Source organism: Salvia hispanica, chromosome 4 (genome assembly GCF_023119035.1).
Source record: "Salvia hispanica cultivar TCC Black 2014 chromosome 4, UniMelb_Shisp_WGS_1.0, whole genome shotgun sequence".
NCBI lineage: Eukaryota > Viridiplantae > Streptophyta > Magnoliopsida > Lamiales > Lamiaceae > Salvia > Salvia hispanica.
The window spans coordinates 32,421,099-32,437,082 of NC_062968.1; the positions used below are offsets into that span (position 1 = coordinate 32,421,099).

At 34.0% G+C, this 15,984-nt stretch overlaps 1 protein-coding gene and 1 pseudogene across 2 annotated transcripts; both read right to left on the bottom strand.

Moving 5' to 3' along the window:
- Positions 1–298: 298 nt before the first annotated feature.
- LOC125224123 lies at positions 299–3,465 on the bottom strand (annotated as a pseudogene).
- A 4,226-nt stretch (positions 3,466–7,691) lies between these two features.
- On the bottom strand, positions 7,692–12,715 carry LOC125222730 (CAAX prenyl protease 1 homolog). 2 transcript variants are annotated; one of them, XM_048125496.1, is made up of 14 exons: positions 12,598–12,715; positions 11,935–12,082; positions 11,741–11,825; positions 11,535–11,630; positions 11,267–11,332; positions 11,029–11,127; positions 10,718–10,831; positions 10,503–10,613; positions 9,294–9,356; positions 9,038–9,130; positions 8,731–8,844; positions 8,371–8,442; positions 8,222–8,287; positions 7,692–7,987 (listed from the first exon to the last, which is right to left on the bottom strand). In XM_048125496.1, the coding sequence occupies exons 1-14, from the start codon at positions 12,626–12,628 to the stop codon at positions 7,871–7,873; spliced, it is 1,275 nt and encodes a 424-aa protein (XP_047981453.1). In that variant the 5' UTR covers positions 12,629–12,715; the 3' UTR covers positions 7,692–7,870. The 2 variants fall into 2 exon arrangements, with proteins under 2 accessions (XP_047981453.1, XP_047981454.1); XM_048125497.1 differs by lacking the exon at positions 12,598–12,715 and adding an exon at positions 12,288–12,306.
- Between the last annotated feature and the right edge of the window lie 3,269 nt (positions 12,716–15,984).

Consider the following 15,984-nt stretch of genomic DNA (forward strand, 5'->3'; position numbering starts at 1 on the left):
ACGGTGAGATTTTTTGCAAATTGGATGGGCAGGCATAATATTTGGAATAGCCTTTTGATTTTCACAGAAAATCTCAAAATTGGAAAAGTGGAGGTGGAACCGTGGGGCAATTTGAGAGGAAGAAGAAGATGAAAGATGAGAGGAAGGAAGAAAGATGAAATTGAAGTGTAAAAATAATTAGGAATTAATTAGGGAGTAAAAAAATCAGAATTAAAAGTTTAATTTGGTCAAAATCGGGATTAAACCCGTTGACCGTTAGTTTTTAACGAAAATATTGACGGAGGACCAAAATGATCAAATTTAGGACCAAAAACGTAAAATGATCATATGTTCAGGATCAATTTTGGCATTTACTCGATATAATATTCAGGAGAAATCACTACATTCTCTATTGTTCTTCTAACCATATCTGTAACACTAACACATAAAGCAACAAAGATATTTGAATATCAGTGGTCAGAGGGTATAACCTCTATCTCCACGACATCACCACTTGAAGACGACCTAATTTCTTCGACTTGTCCTATCTCTATCGCTGGAGGAGAAGAGGGACGGTGGTCTCGCTTCACATAGTGGCGGATTCTTGAGCAGGCATTGGTTCCCAAGTCTGCAATCCTTTGATCAAGAGGTGTCTTCTTGTGTAGATGGAGTGCCAGTGAAACAATTAAGCATGTCAGAGTAACAAAACCCGTGATGGCGAAGAGCACAGAGAAGCTTTGCAACGACACTCTGGCAAGCGGGGGGCTACTACTGTCGGAAATCTCACACTCCGGCTTGGGCAAGTAGTGCCGCTCAAGGTTAGGAATAGTGCCATTTTCCGTCAGTTGAATAATGGCCCGGGAGATAGCAGCCACTGCAGGAAAAGCCTTGGGGAAGGCCTGCCATTCACAAACAGATACCAAATGATGCTATGTTTCATACTACTAGGAAAAGACTCCTGTCAAGACGTCTGCACTGTGCATCTAGACGGATGAAAGTGTGAACAATTATCATTAAGAAAAATGACAACTACCATGGAGTTGAAAGGTAGCTGCACTTACAAAGGCGAATCCATCTGTGCGATACACAGGTTTGATCATAACGTACTTGCCACACGCTTGAGATAGTATAAGCTTGATGTGGGGCAACACATCGCAGTAGGCCGATATACCATTTTTTTTGCTTCCCAGGGATAAACCTTGTTTACAACCATCAGCAGATGTATAATTTTTTAGTTTTGCTTGATCAAATCCCAACTTGATCAAGTAACTCTCAAGAAACGAACCATCTTGATACCCAACATAGTCTCCGTTGGCGATAAGTTGCTACACATTTGTCACACTCCCTCGGAGATTTGCAATCGTGAGCCTGGAAGATAAACTGGCAGTGTAGGTTGAGCTAAGCAGATTTGCTACAAAAGCCCACGTCACTAGAATCAGACAAATCAAGATGACTTCGATCCGTTCTCCTGCAAGCAAATGATTATGACAAGGACTAATCAGATGAAGCCATGTAAGAAGCAGGAAATGTAGTGATATATCATTACTCACCAGGAAAGAATGGCAAGAGGCAACTCATGCCAACATGTTGGCTGAGCGACTCCCTAGAGCTTTGCACGACCCTCTTTGCGAGAATCCATGTTACCATAGCGGTCGAGATGTAAAGAATAGCAGTGGTTATCCACAGTTGTATAGTAAGGGGATGTAAAAATATTAACACATCATTCACATCCTCGTACTTGATGGGAACTATACAGGAAACACCTCCTTCTGCAAATGGCATAGTGAAATCCGCGTGATCAGATCTGTTAGAAGTAATGGTGATATCTCCAAGAGCACCATCATAATCTTTCTGTCATCACCAAGAATTTTTTAAATAAACAAAACCGTGGCCAAAGTATTGCTAAGTACAAAAGTGACATATTCACTGAAGATGAAGAACTCACCTGTAACGAAACTTGAAACACAAGATCATTGTAGTTCCCAAATCTTGAACCGTCGGGCTTAATAAATGAATATGGGACAAATTTGTACAGTAGAGCATAGGGCAACGCGTGCATGACAGAATCAAACACCTCTTTGTAGTATCCACTGACAGTTGTTTCATTTGTTCGATTATCTGTCTTCACTTGCAAGAAATCGTTGAAACCAAGTTTCTCTGGCACGGCGATTCTTAGTTCTTTACCTTTTATCGGAAATTCCCAACCTCTTGGCAGTTTTATTGAGTCTCCGGGCCAAATGATACTCCTAAATGTTGCCATTGAGGTAGACAACGGGGTCCAGGTTCCTACAGGCCTCTCTATGCTTCCGACAACATTAACTATCTCGAATGATGTCTTCTTCAACTGTCCTTCAACAAGGTTAAATTCTCCAGAAAGTCCATTGAACCTCGTATCCAAAAATGCTTTGAGAAGCTCGGGACCTGTTTCTGAAACTCTGTAAGTAAAAGGGCTAGTGAAGTTGGAACTGGTTTCATTCTCAGCTGTACTTGAACTTGACCTACTACTGCCAACTCTTTCAGCTGCCAGACCGAGAGCCCACAGAGTATCATACGCCCAAAGACCAAATATCCTCATCTCACCCTGATTTATATCAGGATTATCTTGACGAATCATCCTCATTCTCGCAACAAAGGAATTGAGTTCATTAGATTTGGGGATTAGAGGCCTTACACCAAGAACCCCTTGCATAGCCTCAGCAACATCTGAACTGAACGAGCTGAAATGATCCGTCATCCCACTGGTCATGATCCATACGTATCCTTCAGTCATCATCCCTAATTCGCTTGCTTTTAGAAAAACTCTGGTTCCGAGAAATTGAGTCATGTGCACTACAAAAACTCGTGTCTGCATGGTCATCATTTTGTAAAGTTCATTGCTTATAAGTTCGTCGGTGGCTGATATGGGAAGCACGCTTCTATATGGAACACGAGCATTGACATCTTGGAGCGCATTAGACAGATAAGGGACAATGCCATTTCCATATTCCGTTTCCTCATAGATGAGCACAACCTGTGTCCATGAGAACGCTTTAATTATGGAAGCAATAGCCTGAACTTGATTGGCATCACTCTGAGCCGTCTGAACAAAATAAGGAGTTTGACGAGCAAGGGAGGGACTTGTTGCAGAGAAAGATATAATAGGTACATGAGCCTTATCTCCCAAATCCATCAAAAAGTTGACCTGTGCAGACTTTTGAGGACCAATTATGGCATCAACTTTCACATCTCGCAGCAGATGAAGAGCTGCAATGCACAAGTAAGAATACATCAAATTGCAAGAGATGCAATGATCAGAATATTATGGCAAGCGAAAAGTTGTCACATACCACCACCAGCAGCATCAACAAAGCTTCCTTTTGAATCTACTGGATGGAGAACCAGTCTAGTTTTGTAGTCTCTATGAAATGAATGGAAATCATCCAGCGCCATTTTTAAGCTTCTCATTCCTATACGCCCCACAGGTGAAGCCATTGAATTCAAATCAAGAATCACGCCAACATGAAAATCAATAGAACGTGCAGCAAAAGACTGTGAACTAAAAAGGGGAAGCAAGACAAGTGCCACAAACATGTAAAAGGAACACATTGTTTTGGAAGACTTGACAATGATCCTTGAATAACTGCCACATACTTATAAACAATATAGCACCTACAAGATTTTGTTAATGACGTAGAAAATAAATAGGTTGTACTCGTCAGCTTCATTATCATTAGAAAATTCCTTGCATTTTCTCCTTATATAATAATACTCCAAATTGTCTTCCAATTAATTTACTACATCATTGTCCAAGAACCAAAGCTTAGATTTTAAGTGACCAAATCTTCAAGGCATATATTACTATATAGGCAGGCACAATCAAGAGTTGACATCATAAACTAAGATCTACTAGTATTTTACTAATATTTCTTTCTGTTACATTTACTGAACTGAAGAGTGAAAAATGCAACCTAGACTTCACAAAAGCGACTTTTTTAACCAAAATAGCAAAACCGATAAAAAAAATTTACCTCGATGTTAAGGTTCGTACCATGGCCAACAGTTGCTAAGTTGGCAACTGCAAAGTTGGAATGTCAAACTAAAAAAATCAACTAATAGAATGCATAGTAGCACATATAGGAGAGCTTGATGATGGACTAGAAGCAACCTCTCAAGATCATGCAGTCTATATCCAATCACAATTGAATAATAGTCGCCCATCTTATCTCCTGATCATTTAAAGAACTTTATAATTAACTCCTCAAGAATTCGTTTCTGTGAGTAATAAATTCAAACAGATGAGCTGCATCTTTGAACAAGTCAGTTTGTAAGCAAAATGTTAACATCTGAGGAAACTTCAGGGTAGACTGGCTTGACACCAACATCCACATGAATTCAAACCACACGACCCTAACCCTAATAACAATTGCAGATTGAATTGAATTGGGCGCTAAATTAAACATAAACTTCATAATTCAAACGGAATGTTGTTGCTTGTGGAAAAATCTATATACACGATTTACCCTATTGTATTAGCTCTATTCATATTTACTAGAGTCCGTTTATAGCAATATTTGCAATTAACATTCGAAATGAACACTTTTGTTTGGTAATTGTTTCCACTTTCCATTGTTATTGCATGTACAACAATGATTTTACTTCATGAAAATATTTATGGATTCTATTTTTTTTTAATTAATAAGTACTACATAAATGAGGATGACTGGATGAGTTAGAAGAGTGTATAAAACCCATTGCTATAAGGTTAGGATTGTAAATATATACTTTTAAAATAATTTGGACTTAATTACTTAGAGCATCCACAATAGTCATAAGCTAGTAATAATCTACCCAAAAATTCCTCCTGCCACATCATCATGTCCTTCCCATGTCCTTCCCACAGCCTAGCAATAGGTAAACCAAACAATAGCATAGCCAATGCCCTAGTCCTCCCGAGAAAAAAAAACACCAAAAACAACAACAACGAAATGAACTGAAGAAAAACACATAGAAAAAAATAAAATGAGAATTGGATACTTTATAAAAAAAACTACAAAAATTGAAAAAGATCGGCTAGCCGTGTTAGTCCGCGCCCGCCCACTCGTCCGTTGCATTAACCTAACGCAATAGTGGGCTAACATCACGCCCGAGCCAGTGGCTAGAGCGGGTGTTAGTCCACTATTGTGGATGCTCTTAACAAACGGTTAACTTGCAAATGAGTAGAGATGTTCTAAATTTTGATGAGTTGGCTGGCTCTAAGTACAATTTAAAATTATTCTTTCATATTGTTTGATAATTAATTAAACACTTTAATGGATATTGACAAAATGAATAACTCCAAAAAATATTTAAATTACACCTCCAAAATATTGAATATACATATGTGCTTAATATTTTTATAGTACAATGAACATAATTTAAAATTTATCAAAATGTGTTTACATTTCCATTTCAATATACTATATACTATAACACATTCGTATATGTTAAATCATTTTGATCCAGTACCATAACTAAAATTTTATACTACTATTGTTTGATTATGCTTGAGTATAAGTATATTCTTGATTAAATAAATAACATACATATATGGTTTATTTTTCTCATTATTCATTGGAGAGACTTTTCATGATGTCACGTGATTTATACTTTTAATACAGTATTTGTTTATTATAGAACTATATTATAGAGTAATTAACAGATAATTAAGAATAGAAAATAAAAGGTTAATATAGGGTAGAAATTTTTTTAACCCCATTGGCCCGCAGCTCAAATTGGGTTGATCTAAAACCAGATGAGTCAACCTCATTGATATCCCTACCAAACAATTTAGTTTGTAATTAAAAATAATAATAATAATTACTATTATTATTAAAAAAAAAAACTCAACTCAAACATGTCTATTGGTTTGAGATCCATGAACTAATACTCCATCCGTTCAAGAGAAATAGTCTTGGTAGCCAACAATATAAATTTTGATGTAAAAATAGTAGTATAAAAAGTACTTATTCTAGAAAGAAAAAATAACTAAAGTATTATTATTAAAAATGAGACTTAATTCATTAAAGAGATAAATTCATCATAAGAACTAATTTCATGATCAAAATTGCAATTCAGCTTATGTAACTAAATAAAGGTGTAAAATTTACTCCTATTTAAGTCGCGCGTGCTCAACTGCTCATTGCCCCTAAAATATCAAGGTTTTTACCTGTGTTCATGGTCCACATGTGTTATACCATGCAACATGTCGATTTTAAATTTTTAAAAAATCTTGCAAATCAATCACAGCGAGTAGATTAATTATAAATCTTTACACATTAGATAAAACTGTACGCAAGCTAATAATAGAAAATAGAAAACGTCACAAAGGGAGTATAAGTAATTGTTTATTTGATAGAGGAGTAACTAAAAATTATTGGAGTAAATTCAAATATTTGACTTCCATACTTGCACAGTGAGATATACAAGGAAAATGCCGGCCAGCTGAGCAAACATAATTATACTAAACTTATTTGTAAATTGTAAACTAAGCCTTAATTTCTTAGCATACCAATGACGATATTTGGATTATTTTAATCAGTCTTGTTTGACGCTGTTTTCTAATTAAATGGATTTGGCTTTCTTCTGTTAATTGCATTCTAAATTCATTTTAAGTGTAATGTACTACCTCTTCTTTTTTTTTTTTTTTTTTTTATGTATTTATGTCTATGCATATACATATTGGTCAAAATCAAGATACAGTAGGCAAGATTATATTATCATGGTTCGTGGCTTAGTATTATTACCTCTAACCATCTTGTGGCTTCCACACGGTGCCATGCGCATGCTACATGCTCCATGTCAAATACGCAACAACGAGAGGTCTTGAGTTCAAATCTCGCACATAAAGTTAATTAATTAAACAAAAAGTATTAAGTTTATATGCATATAAGAGCATTCCAAGCATTCGAAGTTTTTCGTTAAAACAACAGAGGAACTATATATATTGTGGTTATTTGTTTAATTAGTTAATTTGCTTGCTCTTATTATAACAAAAGAGGAACTATATGTTTATGACTATATTTATATTGCTAAGGAATGGTATAGCATATTTAGCGTCTGAAAATCTAGTGAAGATAACGCATGTCTATTATGACTTTGTCTTTACCATTAAATCTCTGAATTTACTAAAATCCGATTGTGAACAAATACCCAAAATAGAAGTTTCATGATTTTTTTTCTACTATCGAAAATGCTATGGGATAACTTCCCCCACACCAATTAAACAAATACTACCTCCCTCCATAAAAATACACTAATTTTACCATTTTAGACTGTCCGTCAAAATTAGACTAATTCTAGATATGGAAAGTTTCAAGAATTGTTCGATAAAATCAATTTTGCATAATAATCTTGATAGTTATTTACACAATAAAAATAGACCATAAGATAAAATAGAACTCACTGAACAAGACTTTCAAAAAAAGATGATGCGGATGAATTTCATGTTGGAGAAGCATTTTCTTACAAAATAAGACAATTTCACTAGCAAGGGCGGACGGAAGTATTACTGTAGAACTATGAAATTAGATGAGGCAAATCAAGGTTTAGTAGTAAGTAGTAACATCCTTTTTTTTTCATCTGGCTCGACATAGCTACCTAAAAAAATGAATGTAAAGAGCCGAATTTTTCATGTTGTGTGGCATGATATGGCAAAAAACTTAATTCATAATGCTCCACGCAGCCACAAGGAAATCTTGACTAAAATCTCAGTTTCGTAATTTTTCGTAATGCTATTTCCTCGTACTAGTTTCAACCTCGTTACACGTAAGCGAATGTCTGTCAGAATTCACAAAAACAAGATTACAGACATTTTCATAACTGGAGCAACAACTTAACAAGGTTTAATTTATATGCAACACCTCATTTACTGGGTTTAATCAGTCTTCTTATCAGGTTCATCGATTGCAGCTAATCTTTCGACCAAGGGTGGATGCGAATAGTGGTAAGCAGAATACCAAGGGTCAGTGTTCATGGATGATAGATTCTCCTCCTGTAAAACATCAACAAAGAAGTAAGCTTCATGGTCGAGAGACAAAAAGAATAACACATCCCAGAAGACAGCACACAGATCAAAGAGACCACAACGGATTCTGCTTCAAAACAAACAAGGGCAATGGTAGTACCATCATAAATACTTCCGACTTCAGTATACACACCTCTCTATAATTTTTTTGTCAAGACTTAGTTGTAAGTGCGATGCAACGGAAACCAAAAAACAAATTACCTGCAGTTTGATAAGACCAGCTCGTAGAGGAACAGCATAACCAAGCTTCTTGGCAAAAGCATCAGCCTTCGGAGTAATACAACACATTAGTCTCAGTTGCTATATATTTATACGGACAATCAATTTAGGACAAAACACAAGAAGATTACCTGGAACTCAAAAGCACGGCTCACAAGATTGAGTAAAAGGCTCACAACATGTTGGAGAGGTATCACAGTATGCTGCAGTGACCCAAAACCAGACACAATAATCAAATTTAAATTGTAAGAGAGTGTGCTGCCACGTATACAATTCAGCATCAATAAACAACACAAAATACAATGTAAAGGGAAAACACATGCTAGTTTTGGTTCATTATTTACATGTGCATTGCCATGTAAATATGCTTAAAAATGACACTGTAATGCGGATAAAGCACATAGCTCAATTAACAACATGAAGTTCATGTGCTAGCCAAATTACACAAAAGCAACCAGTGCACGTGCAACCCTAAAGGATTCAGCTCATACCTGAAATATGATAAGGCCAATAAGAACAGGCTGTGTATCAAACCCAAAACTTTGGAAGAGGTCTTTTGAGTTCCGAACAAGAGTGTAACCCCCAAACTGCAACAATGTCAGGATCTGCATTGCCATTCACCATTAAGCATGAGAAACATATATGCACTAAATTATCAGATCAGTAAAAATGACTTAAATCAAAATATTAACAACTCAAAAAGGTTAACAAAAAAATCTCATCATCTATGGCAATTTTCCAAATAAATGGCCACACAAAATACTTTAACCGCAATTCCATCTAGAACACCCGACATACCTGAACTGCAATGAAGGAGTACATCGTATGATTTAGCTTCCAGTGACCAAGTTCATGAGCAATTACAGCAACAACTTCTTCCTCATTCTTACACTACATAGAATATGAAAAGTGGGTGTTCAGAAACATTCCATATGTTAACTCTGAGTCCCAGGTTCTCTGTGTTTAGTTGGCAGCTATATACTACAGCCACGAAACGGGAATTTGGCATGCATTGAACTAACACAAATAAAAACAATAGTTGCATACTCCTTACCTGTTGTATTAAAGTGTCATACAGGACAATTCTTTTGTTCTTAAAAAACCCATACATGTAAGCCTGCAGAAAAATGTTTACAAGTGAGTCTTCATGAGCAAAAAAGGAGTGGTAGAGCCAAGAGTGTGAGAACAAATGCAACCCCAAATCACTATGACAAACATGGGACAGATGAAGTTCGTAAAAAAACATTGCAAACTTGAAATTAAGTTATTGCAATGCCCAGGTCCCCTTGCAAATTAGAAATTCTTCAGTTTTTACAGATTGGGTCCCTACAGGACATGGTCATCTCTACATCTTCTATTCCGCAGTTTATATCGTATTTTCATAATTGATAAAGTTATATAGGGTTACATAGATGGGCCAATATGTGAGGGTTGTTCGAGAGTTCTAGGTAATTGATTTTTTGTTTATCAATATAGTCGTTCAAAGTGAATGGATTGTTATTCAATACTTAGGCAGCCAGAAACGCAGATCCGGTTTTATCTTGGGCTGGCACTTGTGAAATCTTTTTTGTTTGCTTTTCTTTTTCATTAACTCATTTCTTACCCAAACCCATGCATTTATGATTTATCAAACTTATATCTTATTATAATATAATATCCTCTAAATAGCTATCAAATAATGAAACCTGGGTATCACAAATATTCAGTTAACAATTTAATATGTATAATATAATACAGTTTGATATCCAATTATCCATGACCTTTCCTTTCATTCTCTCCCTTTAGAAACACATAAGCCTAAACATCATTGAGTTTTTCCATAGAAAATATAATCAAATCATACAACATCACGACACTGTATACGAAAACTATTCAAGATATCATTCATATGCTTAAGCAAGTAATTATATTCAAAGTTTGATGAAATATAGTACTTCAAAACATAAACAGTTCCTATTCCTATAGCCCTATAAGAAACAAATAATCAAAATAATACTCCCTCCGTCCACAAAATATAGTCTTGGTAGTGGAAGGCATGGGTTTCAGTGCAAAATTGGTAAAGTAAGAAAGATAAAAAGAAAAGTGGTTGAAGACTTTGAAGTATTATCAGTGGAAAATGGGACTCAGCTCATTAGAGGGAGAAACTTACCATAAATAGAAGTGGACTAATTTTGGTGGATGGACCAAAATGGAAAAGCAAAACTATTTTAATGGACGAAGGGAGCAGAAGGTTACAAAAATAAAAAACCAAAGCATTACTCACATTGCTGTGACTTGACCTTGTTGACCCATCAACAACGAACAACTTTTTTAAGGGGAATTTGAGAGATGAAGCAAGATTCTCAATCTTGGTTCTGAGTTCTCCCTCCGGAAGCTGCTCATGTTTTAGACAACATTGATTAGCCACTTATGTTATTTTGCGTAATCAAAAGAAAATGAGATATTGCTATTACATTAAACAGCATTTGCATTACTTACAGGAGTGAACTTGTTGAAAAGAGGGGCAATCAGAACAGGATAAACAGTCATCATTATAAGGGACACAATTAGCATGAAGCCCCAGAGGTATATGGCCAAGTAAGGACCTCCTTTCTGCAATCAATCACTTGAGAATGTTATACAATTCACCACATACAAATTCTTAACATGAAAAATGCAGAGAGAGAGAGAGAGACGTAGAAAGGATATCAACATGTAAAGCATTACTGTGCTGCCATAACTGACTATTGCTTGTGGCTTAGAATCTATACAATCTCTTAAATATAATCATGTACAGAAGACGGAAGTACCTGCACTATAGTGATGATAGCAGCTACAATTGGAGGACCGATCACTATAGCTAATATAATCCCTTTGATCATGTCCCTAAAGAATAACAGAAGTGTTTGCTGTAAAATAAAAAAATAAATTAATCACAACAAATGTATTGGTAACTAAGCACAACTAAATTAAAGGAAACTGTAGAAATCAAGTTGATATTTAATTGGAGTATGGATTATGACCGAACTATCAAAGTAAACTACACACCTTGTTGAAACCATGGCGGGCCTCAATGACAAAAGTTGAGTACAAAGAAAATGGTAAATCGGTTATCTGCAGAAGAGATACTTAGTTAGTTAGTTAGGTACCAAATTGTTACAAAAATAAACCATCATTTTGTAACTATTTACAGCAATAAAGAGCCAAGACATGTAATATTTTGGTAGATTATGGCGATCTTAAAACAGTCCACAAATCCACCATGTAACCATTTGTTAGTCTGTGCGAAAAAAATAAATGGAACTCATAAACACACCTGTGACCAAAACATAACACCAGCTAAAAATGCAAGAGTGTGTATTATCTCATTTTCAGCATTAAAGCCAGCATACACCAGAACCTCTCCACACCTCTGTGGTTAACAAGAAAACAAAAAAACAGTAAGACAAAAAAACAAAGTAAGAGAACAGAAAGTCAACAACCACCAAACAAATAAAGATGGCACACTATAAAATGACTCACCTTCCAAAACCAGGGCAATACGCCGAAGTACAAAATTGCGGAGTCCATGAGTATAGTTACAAATTCGTGCACAAAATGGAAATTGCTGAAAATAACCATTTATAACCAAGACACCCAAGATACAACTGGTTAGTTAAAAGAACATATGCATGTTGTTAATATGAGTTTTTAAATGACTGTCCAATGGTCAATACCTTTTGTCAAGACTATAAGCACGCGACTTTTCAAACTTTTCTTGGCTGATTACTCCTACCAATGGCTTTGGCAAATTTGGCAACTTAAGAGCAGCATGCTGCCTCAAATCAAGATAAGTCTCGAAAATGTACACCAGTATCATAAAACCTGGATCAAATAGAAGCCAAATAAGGACTGACGAAAAATATAGAGTGGCAAAACCCGTAGCTAGTGTCCCCAAAAAGGGGATGGTAATGTCATCCTCTTCAAGCAAAACTAATTCAAAACATAAATAACCACAAAATCACACGAACGCATTTCATTAGCATTCTAAACAGAGAGGGAGCAAGAGAGAGAGTTTTAAAAAATCCACCTTAGTTCAAGAACCATGACATGAAGCTCAAAATCTGAAAGTAGCAATAATCAATAGCACTATAATAAGTAAAAACCCTAAGACTTACTCCACATCAATAAAAAACGCACACATCAAACAGAAAATGGGGGGAAATAACTGTTCCGATAAGGAATTAATCTTTAAACCCTAACAAACCTCACAATACAGACAAAAGGGGCAGTAACCGCCAAAAGGGGAATCAAGTCAAATCAAATGAGAACGATCAGTGATATACATGTGTAAGTCGATAATCGTATAAATATGACGCAATAGTGAGAGTGAAACCTACCGACGACCGCCTCCATGTAGGGAAACGCCATGGCGGAGGATAGAGAAAGGGGGGATTTTCCTAATGCAAATGAGATTTTCAGAGGCCAAGTCTGTTAAATAAAATATTTATACGGACCTACAAATAAGAAAATGTTTCGTAATTCAATTGGCTTTGTCATTTACTCTCTTTTTTCACTTTTTCACTAAATGGAGTATATTTAAGTTTTTCAAGTTGGAAGAAAAGTTATCAAATTACAACCAAGTCATCCAAATAAATTTATGCTAGATCAATTTGTGTAAATCTTTCACTATAATCATTTTTAAAAATATCCGTATAATAATTGATAAGTGCCGCATGTAATCTAATAATAACGTGGCGTTTGATGTAATCTAAGTGGAGTAAGAGATAATATTTATATCAGTTCCATTAAAAATATTTTCTAGTAGATTTTAAAATAAGGTACATTTGATTTGCTTTCTATTTTGACTTTTGAGGAACATTTTCTGTGTTTGTATGTATTATCCCCTCTGTCTCATTAGAAATAAAACGTTTTCCTTTTTAGGTTGTTCTAATTAAAATGAAACGTTTCATAAAATGAAAACAATACTCTCTCTACTTTTTCTTCTCTTTTACGTTACTCTCTTTTCATTAACTCACAAAACATCACTGCATAAAATCCTGTGCCGAAAAGCAAATGTTGCATATTTATTGAGACGGGGAGAGAGTATAATTTATTTGTAAGTTTTATTTTCTTTTTATGTTCATAATAATTAATGTCCAAGATGCTATGTCAGTGGCATTTAAAAAAGATTAATTTGCCGATTGAAATTATGGAATCTCAATCTCAAAGATGAAGATATATACTCGAATGCATAAAGGTGAGAAATTATTTAAAATTAAATCGTTAATAATGAAGTGTACTTGGTAGGGCATCCCACGTCAAAATGAAGGCAAAGTTTTAGTATAAATTGTTACAGTTATATAAGAAATCTAATATTTTACCAATGGCCAACTTTAAGAATCTGAGCCATTTTGAAAATTTAACACTAAGTACTTAGTGACAAATTACATAAGAAGATTAAAAATTAAGTGCATAATGGATAAGAAGATTAAAAAATAAGTACTTAATGGATAAAGTTAATAGGAGAGATTATAAATTACTTAAGTGATAAAAATAATAAGTATGAGAAATACACTCCCTCCATCCCAACATAAGCTAAGTCACTTTGTCTTTTTAAATGTTCCATATAAGTGAATTGTTTTATTTAGCAAAAGATAGTACATTGCATCTCTCCTAATTTATTCTTTCACATATTTTGTACTCACTTCACCCCTCTACTTTTTCTCTCTAATATTTTATTTTCTATATACTTAGCTCTTTAATAAAAACATTTTAAATAACAATTTATTAAATTTTGTGCTAAAAAAACTGTTCTGCTTATAGAGATAGAGTTTGTATATTGAAAAAAACTCATTATCTATTTTTTTTTTCCCATATTTTAAGAATGAATATTTTATTACAATGTGATTTATTTATATATTTATGAATTATTTTTAATATTCTAATACATAGATAAGCAAAATGTGTCTAAAGCTTCTGCACATGTTCAAATCTCTTTTATGGTTGATTAAAAAAATAAATATTTTAAGGTTAACATTAATTGGATTGTAGTAATAAATACATTCCTATACTCAGATGCGTAAATTCCAAGCTTCATAAGTTCTACTATAATACAAGCTAAAACAAAGAGGAACCATATTTGTGGTTATTTTCTTATGTAATTTCCTTGCTCTATTATTGAACAAATGAGGAAATATACTACTCCCTCCGTTCCACAGTAACAGAGGCGTTTCGTTTTAAGCACTCATTTTGAAAAAATAATAATAAATAGTTAAAGTGGAGAAAGAGTAAAGTAAGAGAAAGAATATTGTAGATAAGACTCTTCACTACATTATTTTCTCTCTTACTTTACTCTTTCTTTATTTTAACTATTTATCATTTTTTCAAAATGAGAGCTCAAAACGAAACGCCTCTATTACTGTGGAACGGAGGGACTATTTGATTGTAATCAAATGCAAACTTTAGATATTATACAAATTCTAAACTATGATTTGGATAGTAAAAAATGTCAACATATAACAAAATAACAATAATAGAAAATATCAACATAGTGTCCACGGTTGACACCATGTTGACGTTGTCTTGATATTAAAATCTTGAAATTTTACACTGTGTTAATATTATGTTGACACCATATTGAAAAGTTTGGAGTTTATACGATATGTGGAGTTTGCATTTTATCACTATTAGTATATTTATATTGCCTAAGGAACGGAATACTAGCATATTTATCGTCTGAAAATCTAGTGAAGACGACGCATGTCTGTCTTTGTCTTTACCATTAAAGACTTTCTCTAAATTTAGTAATTATGAGCAAATATACTATATTTAACAATCTCCACAATAGAAGTTTCATGATTTTTTCTACTATAATGCTTTGGGATAACTTCTGCGACGTCGATTAAACAATACGGTAAGAAATTAAGAAAAATATAATTTCAAGAAATATATAATAAAATACTCAAATTTAGTGAAACAACATGAATTGAATTTGTGAAAAAACATATTTTGTGTATTGATACAAATATATTTACATATTTAATAGGAGAGGATTGTTAAAATTGTTTTAAATTTGATTATATTTTTATATAAACTCAATTTAGATTGAGAGAATTTTGTGAATTCTAAGTTTTGAAATATTTTATTATCTGTAGATGTGTTTGTGTTTTTGCGTAACCACATTCAATGCATCATTTTTAATTACTCCCTCCGTCCCCTATTAAGAGTCACTCTTTAACCGAGCACGAGTTTTAAGAAATGTAAAAAAAAGTTTGTTGAAAAAGTTAGTGGAATATGAGATCCATTTTTTTATATTGATTTTATAATAAAATGTGAGTGAATTGAGTTAGTGGAATGTGAGACCTACTTACTATTTATGATAAAAATGAAGTGTGACTCTTAATTAGGAACAAACCGAAATGGAATAGTGTGACTCTTAATGGGGGACGGGAGAAGTATCACGTAAGGAAAAAAGTAAATATAATTTGATAATAAAATTTGACATTATCACGAAATTCACGAATTGTTGATAACATCAATTTTGCATAGCAATCTTGACAGTAGTTTACAAAATAAAAATATATAAGATAAAACAGAACTAACTCACTGAACAAGACTTCAAAAAAAATGATGAGGCGGAGGACGGAGGTTATACTATTAATTTGGCTAAATTCTATAAATAGGGCATTCTGAAAAAATGCTTCCATTAATAGGTGGGTTTTTTTTTTTAATTTCTGTAAATGGGTGTTGCGCATTCTAAGAATGCGTGTTTAAATACGCATTGA